At 42.5% G+C, this 25883-nt stretch overlaps 1 protein-coding gene across 1 annotated transcript in view; it reads right to left on the bottom strand.

Annotated features, from left to right (window-relative positions):
- Scin (scinderin) overlaps positions 1–25883 on the bottom strand; it is a 65361-nt gene that overhangs the window by 34924 nt on the left and 4554 nt on the right. Inside the window, exons 2-4 of the mRNA XM_057782476.1 lie at positions 23874–24028; positions 19655–19816; positions 3153–3302 (exon numbers count right to left, since the gene is read on the bottom strand). Of these exons, the coding sequence (XP_057638459.1) occupies positions 3153–3302; positions 19655–19816; positions 23874–24028 (467 nt within the window). The remainder of the gene's footprint in view (positions 1–3152; positions 3303–19654; positions 19817–23873; positions 24029–25883) is intronic.

Raw genomic sequence — 25883 nt, 5'->3', positions numbered from 1 at the left:
TGGAAAATCCTTGACTTTGAAGCTTTGCTAACTTTCTTATGTAGACATTGAACTTTGCAAGGTTAAGTAACGTAAGACATCCTCTCCACAAATAAATAAGGGGTAGAATATGAAGAGAATTCTGAAAGATGATTAGTCTTGCAGACCCCTCTAACAGAGTCCTAGAATAACATTTCATTATATTACACAAGAAGGCCCTGGGCCATTCTGTGCTTGTGTGCTATAGAGAACTTCGGCTCCCTCTGAGAAAAATATTTCTCAGTGCATAAAATAAAATACAAAGGATTACAATGAAAAACAATTATATTGGAATACAACTATCAACAAATGTATCATCTACCTATTTGTCGAGTTGTTTTGAGACTGGTTGTCAGGTAGCCCAGAATGGATTTGAACTTGCCATGTGAACAAGAATTCTTGATCTCTTCCCTCCACCTTCTGAGTGCAGGGGTTCAGTTTACTGTGCCATTCCTAGGTCCTAAATATATTTGTAAGAAGCTAGTTTTCCAAGTGTAGTGGAACACGCCGTTAATCTAGCTCGTGGGAGGCAGAGGCAGGTGAATCTCTGATTTCAAGGCCAGCCCTGTCTATAGAGTGAGTTGCCAGGGCAGCCAGGGCTACATAGAGAGACTCTGTCTCAAATAAATAAATAAATAAATAAATAAATAAATCGACTTCTTCATCACCTCATTGAACAATATTATTGAACAGTAGATACCAAAAATAACAGATGCTGGGTGGTTGTGGCACTCAGGAGGCAGAGGCAAGTGAATCCTTGAGTTCAAGGCCAACCTGGTCTACAGAATGAGTTCCAGCATGGCCAGGGGTTCACAGAGAAACCCTGTCCCAACCACCCTCCAAAACCCCTACAAACCCTTCCAAGTTGCGATGAGGCTAACTGGTATTTTGAGGTTATCCACAGTAACTGAATTGTGGGCTAAATAGTCACGGAACAGTCTCGCTGCTCTGGCTTGTTAATCTCACAATTCACGGAAGTGCCACATTCATAAGCGCACGAAAATTAAAGTTGTAATTTTCCCAACCAAGATGAGGTCTTTGTGAATTCTATCATCACAGTTACCAACTCTAGAAGGTGAACTAGTTTCCCCTGGGTGTATAGTTAGTCCACCAGACAATCACTGCTGTAACTGGACTGCGAAGCCTCCAACAAAAAGCCCACTGACTGCGTCCTCCCGCCTAGGGGAGGCTTCCCCTGAAAGCTCGCTCAGTTCTCTGCACCAGGAGGAGCTGAGAGAGATGAAGCAGCACAGATCCTGAACATGTGGAGTAGAGACACATTGAGTGAATTTTTAGGGATTAAAAACCAACAAGAAGCCTCTGAAATGCAGACAGCATCTTAGGAATGGACTTTTTACTACTCTCTAGAATTTCCAAGTTAAATTTGTATCCTTAGGATTTACTTCCTTCCATTAGCATTTTCATATCTTAGTAGTATAATACAATGTATGGAATGTTTGAGTTTTCTTTTTCAGTTTGTTGAAAGAAACAGAGTAAGCGAGGACCCCAAGTGTGAGCGTGCATAGGCATGCCACTGCACCATGGGTAACTGTCAAAGTCTACTGTGAGGGTAAAGTGTCTTAGGGTTTCTATTGCTTTGGTAAAAACACCATCACTAAAAGCAACTTGGAGAGGAAAGGGTTAATCTCAGCCCACATATTCTGATCACAGTCTGTCATGAAGGGGAGTCAGGGCAGAAACTCAAGGCAGGAACCTGGAGGCAGGAACTGAAGCCAAGGCTACAGGGATCACTGCTTACATATAGGCTTTCCCACAGCATCCAGGACCACCTGCCCAGGTGTGCTACCACCCCTGCCCCATGAGATGGGCCCACCCACATCCCACATCCATCATCAATTAAGAAAATGCACCACGGGCTTATCCATAGGTTAAGCCGTTGAGGGCATTTTCTTAGCTGAGGTTCCTTCTTCCATATTCACTTAAAAACTATAGGAAATCATAAATATCTTACTTATAAGATAAGATGTTTAGTTTGTTTGAAATATATAAAATATTGGTGCATTTTACACTTTGGTACAAGATTTTCCATTTTTTAAAAAAAAAACTTATTTTTATTTTATTTTCTTGTGTGTTGTTGTTTTGCCTGCCTGTATATCCCATGTACCATATGTATGCCTGGTGTCTGGAGAGACTAGAAGAGGGCACTGGATCCCCTGGAACTGGAATTACAAATGGTTGTGAGCTGCAATTCCTAACCACGTGGGTGCTGGGAATCAAATCCAAGTCCTCTGGAAGAGCAGCCAGTGCTCTTAACTGCTGGGCTATTTTCCCAGCCCCAGATTTTTCATACTTTAATGAAGCAGCTGTTAACATTTTAAATTAAGGAAAATTAGTTCATTTATAAAGCAAATCTAGATGATCAAACTTTTATATCCTTCAAAATACGCACTAATGAGTTCAGTGGTAGATGACTGGCCTATCAGACTCAAGGCCCGAGATGTGAGCACCAGTACTGAAGAAAGGGAGAAAGAATCTAAGTGGGTGAGAGATCCTAGAGAAAGCAGGTGTGACGGAGTTTCCACCGTACCAGGATTTACGTGGTAGTTAGAATGTAATTGGCCCCCATAATGCCATAATCCCATAATTCCATAATCTCACGATTAGGAGGTGTGACTTTGTTGGTGTGGGTACAGTCTTGTTGGAGGAAGTGTGTCACTGTGGGGTGGGCTTTGAGTTTTCAGGATACCGCCCAGTGTGTTCATCGACGGCCTGCCAGAAGTAGGACACTCAGCTATTTCTCCAGCGCCATACCTGTCTGCATGTCACCATGTTCCCTACCATGATGGACTGAACCTCTGAACTGTAAGCTGCCACCTCAACTAAATGTTTTCCTTATAAGAGTTGCCGTGGTCATGGTGTCTTGTCACAGCAATAGTAAACCCTAACTAAGACAACTTGTATAACCTTGGTGCTTTTAAAAAGCTAATTTTAGCCTAGACTCCCATTTGAAAATATGCTTGATCCCATTCGCTTCCCCTCACCTCTCTCTGTCTCTCTCTCACACACACACTCACATACACATTACACATCACACCTACACACACACCATACACCCACACACACACACACACACACACACACGACTCAGACTTTTCACCAACAAATCACAATACCTTCATCAGCTCTGGCGGCTCACTTCCTTCTTCGACCACAATGAGCTGAGATCTCCCCTTCCTCTCATTGTCCCGGATGCCAATAGCAACCTGGCTGGCTTTGAGACGCTCGTATTTGTTGCAGGAGGAACCACACCACTGGTAAATTTCCTGAAAGATAAAGGTGGATCATTTGACCTGAAGTGTATGTAAAGGACTTTCAGCCTTAGTATGAAACTCACTGTGATTAATAAAAATGGTTTGATAAAGTACAGAAGCATAATAATATTATTGTGTGTCATAGATAAACAAAGGATGCTAGTAAGTAGAAACTCACAACTGTCAAAGTACGGAGAATTAGTGTCTGCAGAGGGCTCAGCCATAAATCAAACACCAGTGTCACATGCTCTTTGACAACAGCTCAGAGAACACAGAGGAAGGAGTGGAAAGATTTAAAAAGCCAGAGTTCAAGGAGAACTGGTATGTTATTTATATAAGTTCTGCACGAGATAAACACTCAAAATTCCAGCATGGATTCAGAATAGACACACAGTCCCATCCATCCCTAGTTAGGAGCCTGACAGTAGGTAGCTGCTAGGAAAGAAAGCCAGTTCTCTATAGGGGTGTGTCCAGTGAATAGCCCCACACTCATGGGCATAAGGCAGCCCTAATTAGATCCTGTGGGATAGATAGATAGATAGATAGATAGATAGATAGATAGATAGATAGATAGATAGATAGATGAGATAGAGAGAGAGATAGATGATAGATAGATAGATAGATAGATAGATAGATAGATAGATAGATAGATGGATAGATGATGGATAGATGGATAGATGATGGATAGATGTATAGATGGATAGATATAAATAGAGATAGATGGATGGATAGATAGATAGATAGACAGACAGACAGACAGACAGACAGACAGAGATAGATAGATAGGTCATGAAGTTGGGAGGGGACCATGAGGAGTGATCCTGGAGGAGTTGGGGAGCAGGATAAGAATGATCAAAATGCATTGTATACATGTCTGAACCTCACAAAGAATACATATAAATGTTATACTTTTAAAGAAGAAAATTAGAATCAGCTACTACTGAGGTATACACTTATTGATATGATGGCATTTAAATGAAAACTACAGATAACTATCACTCTTCTTGCTTATCTACTAACTATAATTTATATAAGTAAACTTACATAATCTACTTAGATTAAAATTTTTAAGGTAGCCAAAATCTGTTAAAGTATTAAACTCTGATGCTCATAAATTTTACATAACATTTTTGTAAAAGAATTTATTTACTTGTTCATTCATTTAAATTAGCCAATACAAATTATGTACATACATGTGTATGTATATATGTTGTGTCTACACATATATGTATATAGATATAAAATCCCATACAATATGGAACTTTAAATAGATATATATTATTGAATGACTAAATCTAAGAAACTAAGAAATCTAACATCACACAATAATTCTTTTTTTTTCTTTTGGTTTTTCAGGACATGGTTTCTCTGTAGCTTTGGAACCTGCCTTGGAAATCACTCTGTAGACCTGGTTGGCCTTGAACTCACAGAGATCCACCTGCCTCTGCCTCCTGAGTACTGGGATTAAAGGCCAGCACCACCACCGCCCGGTCACTCAACAATTTTTATCAAGAACCATGAAAAAAGTTAATGACCTTTGACTCAGTAATAATTCATTTTAATAATTGTTCACAAAACAGGATAAACTTACATGTACAAGAATTGCAACCATTATGTGATGTTAGTGAGGCGGTACAAAGATTGTAAGTATTCCATAACAGGATAAGCTGTTTAAATTAAGATGCACAGAAAGAGATGGGTGCTAAATTACTAAAATTATTAACACAGAGATACAGAGAAATAGGAAAACGTGTTTATTATATCACAGAAATTATACTATGTGTTACTCAGGCTGAAATCTTACAGATTTAAGCTTGGGAACAGTGCTCATAATATACACAACCACATCTGTAAAATAAAGACATCTGAAAATTCCTTTGAGAATATAATCTCATCACTTTCCCCTTTTCTTTTCCTCCCTCCAAGCCCTCCCATAGCCCTTGCTCATTTTATGAGAAAGTGACTTAGCAAATGAAAGAAGCTAGCTGGTTCCGGTCACCCAGCCTGGGAGAGAGCTCTGAACTATCACACTGTGGGTGATAGAAACCCACAGGAGCTTCCTGTGAGGGTACTCTAGCAGCAGAGGAAATCACTAAATATGCTTCTAAGACCAGGAGTTTCTACGGCTCTGTAACTACAGAAAGGTTAGGACCTGAGCTGCGATAGCAAAGAAACACATCCACAGAGGGATTGCCACGGAACTGCATAAGGACACTCAGGATTCATCATCGCGGAACAAAAGGTGTGTTTTAATCGGGTGTGGAAATCTCTCAGGTAAACTAGGAAGAATAAAATAATCCCGCAGAATAATACATGTAAGCAGAACCAAAAACACATGTTGGCTACAGAGAAAGGTATTTAAGAAGACGTTGCTTTAAGTGCTATGGAGGCGTGGCTAGCTATGGAGAAACCCAAACTATCTGGTTCTTTTATGAAGAGCTCTGTGTGAGGGCCATTCTGGAGAAGGAAGGATAAATATGACAGAACCAGTACGGATGTGTAGAGAGACACTGTACTGGTGTTTCATTTGTGTGTCAATAAAGCTTGCCTGAGGAGCAGAGAGTGAAACAGCCCCACTGGTCAGCATTACAGACCAGGCGATGGTAGCACGCACCTTTAATCCCAGTAGCCACATAAACTTGCCACAGGAACCAGGCAGTAGTGGTGCACACGCCCTTAATCCCAGAGCTAGAGAGCATTATAAAATGGGAAGAGACAGCTCTCAGTCTCAGTCTCTCATTCTGAGATTCCAGGAGGCAGGATTGTCATTTCGGACTGAGTTAAGACTCAGTGGCTGGCTGCTTTGCTCTTCTGACCTTCCAGATGGACCCCAGTTTCTGTCTTTGAGTTTCTATTAATCGAGTTTCAAGACACCTGCCCTAACATATTTGCATCACCATGGTTTTCCAGTTTCCACAAGTTTCACCTGGTGAACTGTGGAGCAGCACGGTAGCCAAATGTGAGGAGGGTTAAGTGTGAGCGAGGATGGTCTAGGCAGCCAAGTGTGTTTTCAGATTCTGAATATACATATTAATAACATATATATGTTTATATATGTAACATACTAACAACAGAAAGCTGAAAGCACACTCACACATTCCAGAGTCATTCTGTCACTCACAAGCAGTGAGCTAAAACAACAAGCTTTCTTGGGGGTACCGGGACAAGCTGGACAACATGGGCTTGTGTTGTCCTGTCCCTTCTCTTTATCATGTTACAACTGACTTCATCTTTAGTCCTCTTGAAGAGCAAAGCATACCTATGAGCAACTCAAGCTTTGATAAGAAATACCAAGAACTGTGTCTTCTAGTCCATTTATTCTAGAATGTGATTTCATTACTCGGTATCATCTCTTTCACGTTTCGAATAGAGTGGTTTGGTTCCCATTAATGCCTCCCTAGTCCGTTTTCCAAACCTGCACATTGGAATTTGAGGCACGCATGTAAAGCCACTTGAATTCCACGCCAAGGTCAGCAATTATAATATATGAAAACACGTGGTTTCCAGTGACTAATAGTCACTGGGAAATAAGATCAATGGAGCAGAAAAGGGCATTTAAAAAATATGGAGATATATAGAGACAGGAGTTTCTTTCACTATCACAGTTCAAGTTTGAACCATTCTGTGGTATGAAAACACAGAAACCCCTGGTGTTAAAAGCATGTTTAATTTTTTCACAGAAAGCTCTACCCTGAGAGGATCACTGAAAAACCACTTACTGCAAGGTCTCTGGGAGATTCCAGAACTCACTAGCATCAAAACCATCACGGGTCACCTTGGGCGCACAATACATACATGGCGCCCAGCCCACCATTCTGCCAAGTACAACCCAGGGTCTCAGAGTCCCGTCCTGAGCCCAGTTGACGACAGTTAGCAAGTAATTTCTTTCATAGTAGATGTGAGGGAGCAAGCTTGAGTGAACACTAATTCATAACACATAAAACAGAGAAAAGCCAGAATTAACTCTCTAGGTCTCTCAGATTAATTAGTGGCTTTCATAACAGATTTCCCCACAGTTACATCATCATCTAACTTAAGTTTATATTCTCATTATCTCCTTTGTATAAATGACCTCCCTTCTATTTCAGAAATTTATGTAAAATCCTAATTGTACCATCTTTAAAGCCTTATGGAAACTTAGTAAAAAAATAAATAATTATAATTCCATGAGCATTATTACTTACAATAAAATTGTATGATAGTCTATGGATTCCAAAACCTTATCTGTATTTTTGGATGGAGCTTTTTATGTGCATATAAGTTTATGAAAAAAATCAATTATCAGTTGTATAAAATATTCCTCACTATTGTGTAGAGAGACCAGTTTCTCTCTTCAAATTGGGGGGAAGTAAGCATTACTCATATTAAATCAGTAAGAGTTCCCTTGAGCTTCAAAATGACTACAGAACTAAAATTGTAAAAAACCTAACAGCTTGGCACTAAAGTGAATTGTTTGTGTTATGCTTACTATTTATTATTTTTGTCATAAATTACATATATGCAAGTGATATACTTTCTTACTAGACTTAGTTTGCAATGGTAAAAGGTAAACGTCAGAATAGTTCCAAGAGCCACGTTTGATGTGCTGACTGTCTGCTGGCAGTAACAGGTTAAGCTTGCTTTAAAGGTGTAAACAGGGTCATATCTAGCGTGCTGGCCAGATGAGGTGCAGAGCCTGCTTTCCTGAGTGCTGACAGGGTATGGGTGAGCCAGCTCTGAGAGAATGAACATGGGAGATCTGGCCCTGTCTCTCATCTGCCATATGGTGGTGTGGGTGGGGAAAAGATACCCCCACTCCACCCGTTGCTGCCTGTGGCAGGTAGGAGAGCCGGCCCTGAGGTCATAAATGCAGGCAAGAGAGCTGTCCCTACCCCTCACCAGCAGCAGCACTCTGGAGAGTGGCCTCTGCACCTTGCTTGGGCAACACAGTAGAGCTGGCCCTGGCAGTCCAGGTGCAGGAGGGCCTGCCCTGGGGGCTTGAAAGCAAGAGAATTGCTCCCCCACCCCTTGCTCATTGCTGCTGTGGGTGAGCTAGCCAGGGCAGTGCTGGGGAGCTCAGCCTGGGGGTGAACTAGCCAGGGCAATGTAGCAGAAGCCGGGGGCTTACAAGGAAAGATATGTGTACAAAAGGGTTTATGTGTGACTCACTGTGTCACACTACAGCTCCCATGATGGGACTTTTTTCCTTTTTTTTCTTCTCTTAAATTTTATTTTATTTTATTGGGGGGGTGAGGGTTGCAATGGCAGAGAGTGGATACAAAGGGACAGGGAAATGAATGGAATGGAGATGCATGATGTGAAAAACACAAAGGACAAATAAAAAGAAAGTTAAAGAATAAAAGATAAATAAAAGTGGAAACAGAACTGTAGCGATCCCTTCCGTTTAAACTTCGCCGTAGGATGCTGTGCCTGGGGTGTTTCATTTGAATAGAGCCTTCGCTGTGTGGGAACGGGGCGGAAGGATATTAATAAACCACGCTGCCCAACACTCGTTCTGGTCAGGGTAGACGGAAGACTCCTTAGCTTTTCCACACAGGGAAACTTTGTATTCAGTTGGCACCACACTTGAATAAACTCTCCTATAACTCAGCCTGATCTGTTTTCTAAATTTGAGTCCAAAGGCAATTCTGTGTAGAACTATAATTTAAAAAAAAAAAAAACAAAGTCTAGATTGACAGGATAGTTTAATATGTGCCATTACAAGAAAATGTCTGCTATAGTCCAAATAATTTTGCTTATAATACTTGCATAGGATTTGACTGAAAAACTTCCATCAGTTTGAGGGTACTAGGCACTGAAAATTGTGAAATAAACACGGTTTTAGAGGCAACTATTTTGCCTTCTAAGACGGTCAGGCATTTAGCAAATATAATTGTGGTATTTCTTTGGACACAGACTATTAAAAACATCTCTGTAAAGATGGACAGATGTGCACAGTTTAGAATGATATTTGCTTAAGTTTTTAGTTGTTATATACATATTGCCCATGCATACCCTCCTTAGAAGCTCACAAAACAATCAGTAACTTCTGCCATCCAAGTTGTAAAAGTAAAACAAATTCCTCTGCATAACTGGGAAAAGAAGAAATAAGGACAGAAAGAAAAGACCACCTATTATTCGCAATTAGTCTGATCCATGAGTAACCAGAAATAGAAGCGGGTATAGGATAATTACAGAAACAGGCGCATTTGATGAGGGGAGGCCTATTACTTATCTACACAACCAGCATTTCAAAATTTTCCTTTCAACTATGTGGTCAAAGTTAATAAGCAAGACATCAAAGGGCAGCCAGACACCACGGGGGACAGGAAACAAGAGCAAAAATTAGCCAGTGCTCAATGATGCCCTTGGAGGGCACTGGAAGGGGCACAGAACAGCCTGTGTGGTGTTGGCTCACAACACTGCAGACTTGGCAGAGCTACACTGCATTTGAATTCTTTTCTAAAATTTTACAAAGGAAGAATGGTGGCCCAGACTTCACTTCTTCACCTCGGTTTTTCCTGTATTTAGTTTTCCTTAGACATAGTTAACTAAATACAGAAATTCGTCAAGAGACTCCTTTTGTCCAGAAGTTCTCTAAGCTTAAAACAATGATTTTGGATTCCTCCATATCATCATTTAACCTCTTGGGTTTTGGGGATAAACAAATGCATATTTATACACTATAACCAACTTAATTTACCATTCTTCAGTGGTATATGTATTTATTTCTCTTAAATCCATTTTGTTACTTTTTACTTTTATTTTAAAATTGCATTGTGTGTATGTGTGTCTGGGGTGGTGTCTGGGTGCATATGCATGCGTGTGGAACACGTGAGGAAATCAGAGAATAACCTGCAGCCTTCAGGAGTTGGCTGTCTCCTTCCACCACGTGAGTCCTGCGGACCAAGTGCAGGTTGCCAGGCTCAGCAGCACAGTCCCTTAAGGGCTGCTCCCTCTCACCAGCCCACGCTTCTTTAAATGAAGGGTGGAAGATGAATAATTGATACACAAGGCCAGTGAATATTTGGGGACCAGAAGTAACTGCATCCTCACTTGGGCAGAGCATCAGGAACAGAGGAGAAGCTATGCGATTTAGAAGGACAAAACCTGCAGGACTGACGGACTCTGTAATTCTAAGTAGTGACCTAGAGCAGTGGTTCTCAACCTGTGGGTTGTGACCTATCTGGGGGGTGGGATCAGACCCTCAGAAAACACAGATGTTTGCATTACGATTCATAACAGTAGCATAATTACAGTTACGAAGTAGCAATAAAATAATTTTTTGGTTAGGGTTACCACAACATGAGGAACTATATTAAAGGGCTGCAGCATTAGGAAGGTTGAGAACCGCTGCACTAGAGGGGCAGAGAAAGGGGAAGTAGCTTAAACAGTTCTTGTCTGCTGATGCCAATGCCACCCACTGACACCAGGTTTCCTACTTTGGGTTTCTTGCCACACCAGCACCAGAGAGAGCAGGCGACACCGTGTTCTCTGGACGAGGAAAGTGTTTGGCAAGTCAAAGGGACCTTCCAGCCACTTATCAAAAGCCATTTCCAGCCACTTTATCAAAAGCCGTTTCCAGTAGCCGTGTCCATCGGCGACTCAGCTACGCAGATGACTCACACAGCCTTCGTGCCCGCAGCCCTGAACCGCCCGGCACCAGCAGAGAGAGCTCCCACCCGGAAGTAATTCTCAGCATCCACACTACCCCGGAATAAGCAACCCAGGCAGAAGGAGCTTCAAGATCGCCCAAGAGTCACCCCGACCTATAAATTCAGAATCCTTTGGGATTAAATGGCAAGTTCAGCATCTAAATATTTTTTCTAAAATATCCAAACATGGAGGCACAAATGAGAACTGAAGTAGAAATCCTAACGTCGCCGCCATTGTCGTGCATCGACTCCAGGGAGACTGTGCCTTCAGCGCGCTTGCCTTCTACCCTGCCACGCTCTGTGCCTCACACCTAGAGGTCAAAAGTCAGCTCTTTTCACCCTTACCCACCGCTCACCGAGCAGAGAGGCAATGCCATGGGCCCTGGCTTGTACTGCAGGGCAGAGTGTAAGGACCTCAGGTTGAGTTTATCGGTCTTCTTATCTTTGCCTTTCACCACAGGCTCCCCTCTTAGGAAACGGCTATTGCGCACTACTTTGGAGTAAGGGCTAATTTATTCAGAACAAAGAACAATTGTTTAGCCCGTCTTGTTTTTTATTTTTAAACTAACTTTTTTTTCATCTAAAGCAAAGATAAAAAAGATAAAAGCCTGCATGAATTTGGGATTGTGACAGAAAAAGACTCTCTTTTGTCGGCAGAAGAGTTGAACCTAGGGCACCAAGTGTAAAAGGCAAGCACTCTACTGCCAAGCAGAGCCACAGCCTCAACAGAAAGATTTTTATTCTGAGAAGAGAATGAGAGAATGATGCCTGGAAAGATGGTTTGTGTACCAAGAAGCACGGTTGTGTCCTTAGGAAATACTGGAACCACTGTTCCTAATACATACTCCACTTGTTGGTTTGGTTGGTCAGTTGGTTGGTTTTTCAAGACAGAGTTTCTCTGTGTAGCCTTGGCTGTCTTGGAACTCACTCTGTAGACCAGGCTGGCCTCAAACTCATAGAGATCCACCTGCCTCTGCCTCCCAAGTGCTGGGATTAAAGGCGTACGCCACCACCGCCCAGATCACAGTTCCTAATTCTTAGATGAGACTATAATATGATGTAAGGAAAGAAAGAGACGAAGGAAAGTGGACCGGAAGCAGTGATCCTGGTACGCTTGCCCTCAGTGGATTTGTCTTCAGCATAGTTTGGATAGACATCACAGCCCGGGATGCTATTAGGAAGAAGCAGTGCCTTTAAGAGATGACGCCTGTCTAGTCTAGTGGTGAGAGAGTGGCGTGACCTTAAAGGAGATACTGAGATCCCAGCCCCCCTTCTTCCTCCATTCTGCTTTTCAGATGCCATGAGTAAGTTATTTCCTTGACAAGACATTTCCAACATGATATGCTCTCAGATAGACCCCAAAGCAATAGGATCAAGCAACCATGAACTGAAGCCACAAGCCAAACTACGCCTTCACTCTTCTCAATCTGCAGCACTTTTGTTAACGGCACAAAGATGACCAAATTCATCACTCATATCGTCATCCTTGAGCTTGAGAATTAGAGCAGAAATGACTGTGGGGCATGGTCCAGACAGTCAGGCCACTGGTGGGCATGGTCCAGACAGTCAGGCCACGGGTGGACATGGTCCAGACAGTCAGGCCACTGATGGGCGTGGTCCAGACAGTCAGGCCACTGATCGGCATGGTCCAGACAGTCAGGCCACTGGTGGGTGTGGTCCAGACAGTCAGACCACTGGTGGGCATGATCCAGACAGTCAGGCCACTGATGGACGTGGACAAAGTGGCTCTACCCTCTGTTGTGGCATGGGAAGAACTAAGCAGTGATCCTGTGAGGAGATATAAACAGCAGCTGATAGGAGAACGTGATGTCAGAAGACCAAGTTCATAGCAAAAGGCCAAAGAACAGAGGTCAAAGCCCAAAACTCAGGAATGAACACAGCTGGGTGCAATGGCGTACACCTACAATCGCAGTCCTTGCAAGGTGGAGGCAAGAGGACCAGAAGTTCAACCTTGGCTATACTATAGTTTTGAGTCCGGTGTGGGATACAATAAGACCTTGTCTCAAAGGAATTGTTTGTTCCAAAATACTAGGAAACCATATGGTGGCTTTCCCTAGCACGTGGGAGGCAGAGGCAGGAGGAGTGTTTTGAAGTTGAGGTGAACCTGGGCTAGAAAAATGAATTCCAGTCAACCTAAGCTACAGAAGGAGCACATGACTGAAAAATAAGGAGACAGACAGACACACACACACACACAGGAGGAGAGGACAGAGGTGGAGAAATAAGAAATCAAAACAATAAATAGAACCACATTGCTACAGTGAAGTTTCTAAGTGAATTAAGGTTAGTCGACTCATACCCAACCTCACCCTATTCCTGGGCACAACATTTTGTGTGTGTGTGTGTGTGTAGTTTACATTTTAGACCCGCCCATGGAAAGAGGCCTCTGAGGATAGAGTAAGACTGAGTTGTCAATGGCAATGAAAACCGTGTCTCTCATCACGAGCTCCCATGAGCCCACGTGCTTTCTGCTGCATAGATATGCATTTGTATCCGTGTCTGCTCAACAGTTCCTGTAAGTTCCAGGCTTTGTGCGAGGAACAAACCCAGCGAGGGGAGCTGCTGAGTGACTGGAGGGAAAAGGCGGCAAATGCCTCGAGAAGTGGGACATCCTCCGTGCCGACAAAAAGACAGATAAGCAGAGACCTTCCGCCACAGGCTGGTCGAGGCCGGAAAAGGAGGTCAGGGGGCATCCTGCAAAGAAGGCAACATCCGTGACGTGTGTCTGAGCACGAGACACTGTTGGGTGTCTGCAGGAAGAAGGTGTCGCAGAAGTGGAAACTATCCCAGGCAAAGGAAGCTACCTGAAGAAGCAAAGACGTGGCCTCTGGAGAGAACACGTCCACGTGTCTTGAGTAGCATGGTGATGAAAGGATGGGTGGGTCTAGAGTAGACTTGGGAAGTGATTAACTGGAAGAGGCACCTGGGAGAAGATTTCAATATGACTCCTGGCTTTGGAGTTTCACAGCCCCAGTGAGCAATGGTTCTGTTACAAGATAGGAGAGCAAGAGAAGTGGTTTGAAATGAGAGTGAAGCTGACCATCTTTTCATTTATCTATTTATTTATTTTGATGTTTTTGAACTTGTTCAGTTTAAGGGTCTCATGATACATAGAAGTTAAAATATCTGGGCAAATCAAACATACGCTGAGCTCAGGGACAGACTATGAAATGGAGAATTGCCAAGGCATAACATTTAAATTACCATGAGAATGAGTACAATCCCAAAAAGAATGTGATAACAAGAAAATAATTAAAAATAGTGCCACCTAGAAAACACTGCTGGGTGGCAGGTGGACACACCGATCAGGCAGATGAGAAAGGAAGATGAGCCAGCCAGCGAAGGAGTGAAGACGAAGGTAGGAAGCGGTAACACACAGTGCCCATGACACCCCGGGGAAGGGGGGCGGGGGTATGGACAGACGCACGGACGGACAAGGATGGTGGACTGGTGCCTAGTGAATAAGGAAGTAGAGACTGCTTTTTCAAAGCGAAGTGGTTGGACGTTGGGGGAGGGTGCCAGGTTCCAGGCAGCAGAGCGGGGTCAAGCCTCATCACTCATCCAGTGAGTTAACAGGGAAACATAGCAAGCAGAAGGCCACTGCCAGAAACTCGCCACAAAAATTTCCACTCCATGGGAGGCCTCCAGGCCTCCTTCTCCACTTGTGGCTGACTCACAGGCATTTGTGAAAGCCAGCCGCACATCCCAGGTCTTGAGAGTTACGAGTGCATTGCTGGATTGTTGTTTTGTTGGTTTTGAGGTAGGGTCTCATTTAGCTCAGACTAACCTTGAACCTACTCAGTAACCAAGGAAGAACCTGAACTCCTGACCCTCTCCCCTGTACTTCTCAAATGTTGGCCCTGGCGAAGATCTAGCCACATCCCATGTTATTTTCTAATGACAAATATAAAAACCACTCCCTAAAATAGCCACTATTTTTTCTACTTTTATACTGACTGATCAAACTCGTTACACTACAATCTCATGTCTCATGCTCAGCAATTCACACCTTAAGCCAAGAGAATGTCCCCAGACTTTAGATCCCAGGAGAGAGCGTTTCTAAGGCATATAGAATTCACGTTAGTAATACTGTTTATCACAAAAGCGACATTTCTCAAACATTATTAAAAACAGGGTTTTGGTTATAAATATAACTTAAGTATTGTCCAGCTGGCTTTGCTTCAGCAACAGCTTTGGGCATTGAACTTGCATCTGTCATACTTGCGTGGTAAAGCAAACTGCACAGGCTTCAAGTCCGTGCCCTCTAAAGCAGCTGGTGGTCTTTGAATGATTAGCTTAGAGCTACCCTTGAAATATTAGGGTTCAGAATAATCTTGTTCAAGGTCCCTCTTTGTTCACAGCGCCACACCCCAAAATAAAGTTATCAAGACAATCACAAGATCTTATCACCACCATTCAAAACCTTGAGCAACAAGTCAACGGGTTAAAGGTTAGTGACTCAGACACAGATCTCCTGGTCACTTACTGCAGAGTCAAGAGGATCCTGCCTGGGTATCCTTCAGGGTGCATGAAATTTTCGTGCCCTGAGAGGTAGCTGAACACGCTGCCTCTTCATCTCATCTATGAAGCCTGAAAGCAGGGAAAACTTGAGTTTTGCTGAAGATAACTCTATAATTCGGGAGCTGGAGAAATGACTCAGCAGTTGACAGTGTATACTTCTCTTGAAGAGGACCCCAGCTAGTTACCAACACCAGGACTGGGTGGCCCACAATCATATGCAATTCCAGCTCTAAGAGCTTCAGTGCCTTCTTTGGACCCTGTCAGCATACACGCACATACTCACACACAGACACACAAGCAAACACACAACTGAAAACAACAATAAATCTCTACAATAAAGATTATTTATTGTTAAACAAAAAGATGTCTTTGAGTTATGCATACCCTGAACCCTTGAGGTTTTATGGGCATAGACCCATAGGCTGGCATTGCCTATGAGAAGAAGCACGTGCCACTGGAACCTTAACCTGCCTACCCCATCCAACTACCTGGCCCGTTGTGAAACTCATCATTCGTTTCCCAGAGTAATAATTTCACAAAAATGGCTCTCAGTAGAATCCTAGACAGAGAGACTTGCATTGTCCGTTCTGAATTCAGCAGATTCTGAAATAATTTCAAGATGTTCAGCCCCACACCACCTCACACAGCACAGCACGTACTCTGCGCATTGACAAGAGTGTGTGACATAGAGATCGAAGCCTCAGGCCCCTCTGGGGTCACCACTCAACAGGAATCACCCGCACACGCCTTCGAGGACTTTGTTCCTTCAGAGAACTGAAGTAATAACTGCTGTCTCTCAGGTGTGAGCATGCTGGGTGAATCCCAGTCAGCTGAGGCTAGAGAGAGCATCAGAAGCCAGGACAGGATGTGAGACTCAAAGGAAGCCAAGATTCCAGAGGTTAATCATTTGCCCAAAGTCAAAGAGTAGATAGTTAGAAAGCTGACTTGGATGTCATTAGTGATAACCAAATGGATTATGGCATTTGGACAACAATGGGGTAATGCATCCCCTTCAAAACTTAAAATATTGCGAATGTGATGCATCAGGGTACCGGAAAGGGTTTCTTGTTTAAGGTCTCCAGAGATCCCCTAATCAAATTACCTTCACAGATGAGAATCTGAGACCACTATAACGAACTAGAACTGAGGTCTTTCTTCTTTGTCTTTGAAAACGCTATTATTTCATATGCAAACCATTTGTAAAAGGCTTTAAATATGTATTAAAAGCTAAAACAAACAGTTAAAAGTGCACAGGTTTAAGGGACAGTTGCAGGTGATTTTTAGAACTGTGTAGCTTACTGATACCTTTGGGGTTTTACTCCCGATAAGTGTTTCTTTATTTTTGGCGACAATGAAGGAGTAACCGTCCTACACAAAGCACTCCACAGATTCAGTGCAACCCCCACCAAAATTCCAACACAGTTCTTCACAGATCTTGAAAGGACAGCTTCATGTGGAAACACACACACACACCCACACAAGATAACCAAAATAATCCCGAATAATGAAAAAACTGTTGGGGGTATCACCTTCTCTAATTTAAAGTTGTAGTACAAGCTATATTAATAAAAACAGCATGGTATTGGCACAAAATCATAAATGTTGATTAGTGGAATTGAATTAAAGATCCTGACATAAACCTACACACCTATGGACAACTAATTTTTTTAAATAAAGTAGCCAGAAATACATACTGGAAAAAATACAGCATCTTCAACAAATGGTGCTGATCTAACTGGACATGTATATGTAGAGAATTCAAAGAGATCTATGCTTATCACCCTGCACAAAACTCAAGTCTAAGTGGTCAAAGACATCAACATAAAACCAGATACACTAAAGCTGATAGACAAGAAAGTGGGGAATGGCTTTGAACGCATTTGTATTGGAGATTCTCTGAACAGAACACCATTAGCATAGGCAATAAGATCAGCAATTAATAAATGGGACACATTAAACACAAAAGCTTGTATAAGGCAAAGGATTGAGACAAAGTGGCAGTTCACAGAATGGGAAGATATTTACAAACTCCACATTGAATAGAGGATTAATATCCCAACTATATAAAGAAATCAAAAACTAGACATTAAGAAACTAAATAATAAGAAATGAGATAAGTTCTAAACAAAGAATTCTCCATAGAGGAAACTTAAATGAGTGAGACGCACGTAAAGAAAGGTTCAACATCTTTAGCAATCAGGGAAATGAATCAAAACAACTTTAAGTTGCCATCTATGCCTGTCAGAATTGACAAGATCAAAAACACAAGTGACAGCTCATGCTGGCAACAATGTGGAATAAGGGGAACACTTATCTATTACTGGTGGAAGTACAAATTTGTACAATCACTATGGAAATCAGTGTGGCAATTCCTCAGAAAGATGGGAGTCAATCTACCTCAAGATGCAACTCTACCATTTTGGGGCATATACCCCAAGAAGGTTTCATTTTACCACAAGATTACTTGCTGAACCGTGTCCACTGCTGCTTTATTCATAATAGCAAGAAATTGGAAACATCCTAGATGCCCCTCAACAGAAGAAAATGTGGTACACGGAGTATCATTCCACTGTCTAAAAAAATGACATCATGAAATTTGCAGGCAAATAACTGAAACTAGAAAAAAAATCATCCTGAGTGAGGTAACCCAGACCTAGAAAGATAAATGTAGTATGTATTCATTATATGTGGATATTAGCCATTAAGTATATGATAACCAAGCAGCAATCCGTAGAACCAGTCTTTTACTTCCACTAAGTATTTCTTTGTTTCTGGTGCAGGGTAATGAGAGAGTGGCCCAGTAGCTGTTTTGTGCTCAGACATAAAAGCCAGCTCTCAAATATGGCTAGTGGAATGGATTGGGTTTTAAAGTTGGAAGGAATTTCTCATGAAATTGACTCAACTCAGAATAAAGATACAGCCATTCACCTGTCCAGATACCCAGTGCAGGACTGGGAACTGTATTTTGAGCATTGGCGTTAGTGGATTCTCGGTGGCACACACAGATGCTATGAACTAAAACAATGAAATTATAGGCTAACAGTATTTAAACTGTAGACACACCCTAACTCAGAGGAGCGGTGAAGCTTGTGCTTCGGGGCTATTCTCCTAACTATAACCTTAACACACTTCATGCCTTTGTTGTTGACAAATTAATTCTATTCACATGAAACTAACCACATAGCTCCACTTTTAGAATCCTTACTGCTCCCTTCGCTGCAGTAGAATAAGCCTTTGGTGTCTGTCTGCTGCTTTATCATAAATACAGCCAGCTAGCTACAGTAAAACACAGTGCTTAGAGGAGAATCAGATAAACCTAAAGTCCAGCTCTGCCTTCACCATTTACAGGCTATGCAACCTTGAATGGGGTCTAGACAATTCAAACCACATGCTAATTGAAGCAATGAACTCTGTGTACAGCTTGTTGTAGTGTAAGAAATGACTCTCAGAATATGGCTGTGAATTATATCAGAAGAGGGAGGATCCATCTTCCATGCCTTTCTATGCCGTGGCACGTGGTTCTTCAGGACCTGGGCATGCCTTTTACTGTGACTATAAACCAGTTCTAACATAAGGACTTAAATTCTTCTTTGTTATAAAAAAAATGATTAAGAAATGTGCCTGACATTAAAGGAGCCTATTTCCTGGGAGAAAAAGTAAGTTAGATATAAAATATCACTGCCCGTGCTATTAAGATGATGAGAATATTTGTACTTCTGGTTTTTCATCTAATAGCCTTAAGATCATTGGAAAAATATGAAGCATTATGGCACACATACGTACTCATGTATGTTCATATTTTAAAACATTTTCTTCTTAGTTCTTCCGTATGTTTAGAATCATTATATGGCCAGCTTAGATTCTGAAACCTTTGGTTGCTTAGAGAATCATTTCCTCCACCTCAAGCCATATTTTCTCATCCATAATCAAAGACAAAAATAACCAGTAGAAATCTGTCTAGAGTGATGGGGAAATATGTTGAAAATTGTTCAGTTTCTGTTCTATGGTAGGAAGAACCAAATCACTCTTCTATTCTAAATCTGTCAGAGAACAAAAACCTTCAAGTCTCACATTGTGTGTCATTTGCACGGCTGCCAAGTGTGTGGACGTGGTTATCTTTGAAGGTGTGTGCATCTGATTCGATGTAGCAAATCCCCACCGCTGTCACCGTGTGCCCATGAAACTTACGGTGCCAAGGTCAATGATGAAGCAGTCGCCCTTATTGAAGCTGTCCCAGCTGAGAGGAACCTCTGTGGCCCTGACCACTCTCCGGCCCTTCACATGCAGAAGTCTCTTGGCTGTCAGGTCATTGGTGAGAACGTGGTTTAGTCCGGAAGCCACGCCTCCAGCCTGGTCATGGGAGGAAAACAACATAAAACAGAGAAGTGAGACTGTGACCCAGACACAACAGGTGCAAAGCAAGAATGCACGGGCCGGACCAGGACGAAGACGCCATGGCAGGCCAGGTGGACCGTGAAATGAAGAAAGAGAATTATTGGTAAAATCAACAGGCGAGTCAGTTTCTTTGCTCTCCCCCATAATAAAAATCTAATATAAAATTAAAAATAATCACTGAGGACCCGTTGCATAAAAAGAAAAATCAACGTTGATTGCCCTCATGTTTTGCAGGTGGCTCATGAGCAGACAGACTGCAGCAAGACAGCAGCAGGAGGCTGGAAAACTTGGAGACGAGGCTGGAGACGAGGCGCCTCCAAGTACAGTAGCTCAGAGCAGGTACCCAGCCTTCCACTGTCACGCACAGAGGGGAGGGTCCCAAGCATCCCCTGTCACAGAGCAGAGAAGGAAAGAGATGTGGCTGGGGGGGGGGCTGTTCCTAAGAGGGGTACAAAAACAAACAAACAAAAAACCCAGGACTGAGTATTTTTGTTTTAAATTAAGGGAGATCCAGATCCTTATTCTACAGCCCCAAACAGAGCAAAACGAAGGGCACTGAAAGAGCATCTCTGAAGAGAAAGACTGTTGTTCACTTCAGCTTTGTGAAGCGAATAACACCGTCACCTCTCACATTCTTCTCTTTTCCTAAGTAAATGTTAGGAACTGTTTCTTTACTTCATAATCAGCAATAAGATGACATACATCTTATTATGAGGCTGTATTATAAGTTTATATGTCTATATACTCTATTATGTTTATTTATCTATATGCACATATCTAAACAGACATACATACACACATACATACATAGATACATATTTTTTAAACAGCATTATTAAGTTGCCCAGGATAGCCCCAAATTTACAACCATCCTACTTCAGCACTCCAAGAACACTCCATGTTTTAAAAATAAGTAGAAATGCATTGTGATCTGTCTATTAAAAATAGTAAAGGATATAGTATGCGAAAAAAGAAGTTATAATGTAGAACCGAAACTAGATTGTTATCTCTGGCCCCTTTTCCACACACATGTAAAACATTCAGACTAATCCCATAGAGTGAACCATCAGAGCAATTTACACCTTGAAAATTTAACATTCTTTTAAAAAACATAATCCGCTCTCTGGCCCATGAGATGGCCAAGTAGGTAAAGATGCTGGGCGCCAGTCCTGACAACCTGAGCTTGATCCCCAGGACCCACACAGTGGAAGGAGAGAACTGACTGCTCCAAGTTTCCTCTCACCTCCACAAAGGGGCCACAGCACACACACACCACACACACACACACACACACACACATGCACGCAAAACACACGCACACACTCATAAATATATAAATAAAGATAATTTTAAAATTAAAAACAATACTGCTTCTAATATTCGATGCCACAAGTTCTGTCCCCCATTTACCCAAAAGAAGCTCTCTGTTGTCAGGCTGGCAAGGTGGCTCAGTGGGTAAATCATTCCTGGCAAGCCTGCTGACCTAAGTTGAACCCCAGGAACCTACAGAAAGGTAGAGGAGAGAACTGACTCCACCAAGAGGTCTCCTGGCCTCCACACACGTTCATTGGCACCTGCGAGCCTGCCCCTAACACGTCATACAGATCAATGATACTAATAATAGAAGTAAATACAGCCAAACGACACGCCATAATATGTCTGCACTGACAAGTAGGTAGCTCTTTCCTGAACACTGTCTGGGTTAGCACTAGATGCTTCCAGACTTTTTCTGCTCCCACTAGGAAGGGTCACAGCTAAGCAGATGACCTTCTAGCCAGTGGGACCAGAAGCACGGGTTTCTGAGCCAGAAATTCAATGCCGGGGAGCAGGGGCAATGGACTTTGGTAGCCACTTTGCTGGCCTTGAAAATTCCCTAAAGAAAAATGACGCAAACCCTGAGACAGGAAGATGATCCTGGCAGCTCCCAGCTGAACCTTTACATGGTGGATGGCAACTTGGCATGATTTTGACAGACTTGTTAATGGCAGGCTCTCTCAAGTTTGCCCACTCAAAATAAACACTAAACTGCTTCCCGGGTACTCTTCCATTCTATCTCTGTCCTGATGTGTGAGTCATTTATTTATGTTGAGAGAAGCAGAGAATGGTGATTACCAGCTTAGGCATCAGGGTCAGACAGTCGGGGTCAGTCACACGGTCACTGACTAGAGGAGACTGTCATAAGTCACATAGACTCTCTGAGCCTTGCTTCATTTACCTGACAGGACAGAGCCAATGATAAATGCACCAATGGGGGTATATTCAAAATTGTTTTTGCATGTTGTGATTAGTATAATCTATAAACTTGAAAGTAAAAACGGGCTGAAGCAGTACCACGTGGTCACCTCTTCCATTCAGAGTGGCTAGCTATCTCTGATGTTAGCCACACATCCTAGCATGCTGTCGTTCCTGTAGCCACCCACATTAGCATCATGTGGCTGATCAGAAAATCAGCTGACCCTGATGGTCTATATGGCCTCCACTTAGAAACATCCCCTTTCTGAAAAATGCTGATCTGTGGCAACTTTGAAGTTGATAGAAGATAATTACTCAAATACTACAAAGTTACTTTTTTATTATCTTTCCTTTTGCATATGTATTCTAGAATTTGATTTTCAAGATCCTGTTAATAGCCAAGTTCATCCTGAGTATGTGGTATATTAGAATCTTATCCTTTAACCATAATCCTTAATCCCCATATCGTGTCTCTTTGGGGAGCTAGTATGAAATACATAGTATGTCCCAGAAAACCAAGGGTTTTGAAAAGCTTCTGCACTCCCCTGCGGCAAGCTACTTGTCTGGATGAAATGTTTTCTATCAAGGTGACTCCATCGGACCTGCTCTCAGGTCTTGAACTGTTGGGTTCATAGAAATGAAGGAAACCTCAGGATCTTTTGACACAAACTAGAGGAGCTGATGGGAAATCAACAAAGCAAGAGGCAGCAATCTCATGTTTGAAGTGGTTTACAGGCGAGTGTGAAATAAGGAGATCAAGAGACAGAAGAAATCTGTGGCTGTTCTGCCTCGTCTCACGGTATTGCAGAAATCCAACCAAGGACATAATCAGATAAAGAAAGACATAAACCTGACATTTTTTAGTCATCGTTTGGGGGTCTGTTTGGCTAGTTGTTGTTTTGTTCTCAACTTTGATGTAAGAGTGACTATATAGTCAAGCTGGTCTTGAACACATGATCCTGCTGCCTCGACCTACCAAACACTGATAACATGGGTATGCACTCCCAGGTCTGACTTAAATCCACCATTTAAACATACATTCAGAAGTCCTGTTTAGCTCTAAGGTCTTAGGTAGTCCGCAGGAGCAAGGCAACAGGGGATTACCTGATGGCCCTTGTTTTCCTTAGAGAGGTTTTGCTTCTGGGGTATCTGTCTGGGGAAGGTCTTCCTTGTGTTTTAGCTGAATTCGCAGACAGGGAGGGAAGGACTAGGAAAGGATGGTCCAACTGCAAAGCTTACTGGGAGAATTAGGGTGAGGCAGAAGGGGTCTAGCCTTTGCATTGCCTTAGGAGGTAGACCTATTTATTAATACTTACACAGTTGGGGTTTTTGTTACCAAGGAGCTGAGAACGAGTCTCAATTGGAAGAATGTTTTCTCAGCATTTGGAAATCTCTGGGCTCTTCATCTCAAACACAGCATAGACCAGGTATGGCCGCACACACAAATCAGCCTAGCACTTGTGAGCTAGAGGCAGAAGGATCAGGAACTCAAGGTCATCTCTGACCACACAGTGTTTGAGATTAGCCTAAGGCTACAAGAGAGAGTGTCTAGGACTTTCTGAAGCTGGGTTTCCTTTCCTGTGTACCTACTGACAAATATGAAGATAAATCATACATGCACACACATGCTCGTACATTCACACAGAGTCTAAGACCAAACAAAAAGCAAATCCGTGCCCTCCAAAAAGTTGTGATCCCTGAAGACATGCAGTGTGAACAACCAGGAAGAGAACCCCTTTGAAAATTGCCACAATGAACTGTGTCCCACAGAAGCACTTACCTTGTACTTCAGACCCCCTTTGAAGTAGCCCACGAAGTCAGTAGACTCATAGCCTTGAAGTTCTCTGCTCTGCACGGGCTTGCCCCCCAGATAGTCGTCCATCTGGACCGTGAAGATGGCCGCTGCCGTGCTTTCATCCTGGGAGCATTCCTTTCCTGAGACAAGACAGACCTCAGTTACTGGAGGAAGAGCGCGGAGGCAGAGAGGGGATGCGAAGGATGCCAGAGGCTCTCATTTATGTATGTATGTATATATTTATATTTTTTAATTTAAATATAATCATACTGCTTCTGCCTTTTCATTTCCTCTCTCCACCCCTTCCCGTTCCTTCCTTCTCAAATTGATATCCTCTTGTACTTTGACTGTAGATATAGACAGATACAGGCACACACAATTAGACTGATCCAATCCGCTGAGTCCATCTTTGTTGCCTGTGTATGCAGTTTCAGGGCTGACCCAGTTTGTATTGGGTAATCAATTAGGCTAAAGCTACCTCTCCCAGGAGAACAATGGCAACATCAATGGACAGGTTAGCATGGAGAAGCTTTCGTTGCGGTGATGTTTCAGGACAGCAGTCTGCTGCCGAAAGAACCCTTATCAGGAGCAACACGTGATGCTATGTGGCTCATACCCAGAAGTTTTTCATATTCCTGCCTTTTCCAGTTTCTTTTTTAAAAAAAATGTAAAGAAACACTATCACGCAGATCTGCTTGGGGAAAAATCAATCCACGCTAGTGGGACTCAGGAAAGCATTCACTTCATACGGAAGTTAGATCCTGCCAGGAAACACCTTGGGCTCCTTCATCATCACTCTGTCAGGCTCACAGTGTGCCGGTGAGAAGTACTTGTGGGCCATAAGGAGATAACGTCATGGTTTTTAAGATAGGAAAATGAATAAAACTTCACCCGTCCCCTGGTTTCCATCCTATTCCCCCCCCCCTTTGCTACCTCTTCACTTTTGTTCTATGAAATAATCACTGACGGAAGGACAGCAAAGGAACTAACGTGCTGATGTCTCTCAAATGCTACGCATCTGATAGAATTTAAGACAGTATAAAATTAGCTTTTACAGTTATGAAATAGAATCTACCCAGGCTTCTCTGCGCCGGTGTCTACGCGGTATGTGATGTTCAGAACCAAGATAGCTTGAGAAAGACTCAGTTCAATAAAAAAAAAAAAAATCCACAACCCTAAACCTTCAAAAACCTTACTACATCTGAGCTGAATGAAAATTATGAGTAATAATTCAAATAGCAACACATATATAGCACTCTCACCATGGGCCACACAGTACTATGTTTTATATGAACGGCATTCAAGTAGCCCCATAAAATGAACCTAGTTATATCATGATACTCTGGAGGCCATGGGCACTGGGAAAGGCTGAGTAGTTCTTGAGGTTATAAAATACTTTTCAAACAGGTTCACAGAACTCTAAACAGCAAGCACTTAAGAAGGACAATACATGTGTTTTAAAGATTTTTAGAAATGATTTGCATGTTTGTTTGTGTGTGATATGTGCACGGGAGCACAGGTACTCCAGAAAAAGGCACTGGACCCTCTAAAATTGACATTACAGGCAGTTTGAGCCACCCAATGTGGGTGCTGAGAACACAACACAGGTCCTCTGCAAGAGCAGGAAGCACTCCCAACCACTGAGCTATCCCTCAGCCCCACATGAATTCATTTATTACAGTTCCTATTAACAGTAAATTCTTTGGTGACCACAGTATATATCTTTCCCCAATGAGCCACAAGTTTAGAAGCAGTGACCGTATTTCCCAGAATAATGCCAAGTGAAATTTGATGTGGGGTTTCCTTCTGTATATGTGTTGCTTTTATTGGATAATGAATAAAGTTGTTTCAGTCAGTGGCTTAGCAGAGTAAAGCCAGGTGGGAAATCGGAACAGAGATATAGAAAGAGAGTAGGCAGAGTCAGAGAGACGCCATGTAGCTGCCAAAGGAGACCGAAGCTGGATCCTTACCAGTAAGCCATAGCCTTGTGTCGAT

This window comes from Chionomys nivalis, chromosome 10 (genome assembly GCF_950005125.1).
Source record: "Chionomys nivalis chromosome 10, mChiNiv1.1, whole genome shotgun sequence".
NCBI lineage: Eukaryota > Metazoa > Chordata > Mammalia > Rodentia > Cricetidae > Chionomys > Chionomys nivalis.
The sequence above is the reverse complement of the archived record's forward strand: the minus strand, read 5'-3'. Positions and strand labels throughout refer to the sequence as shown.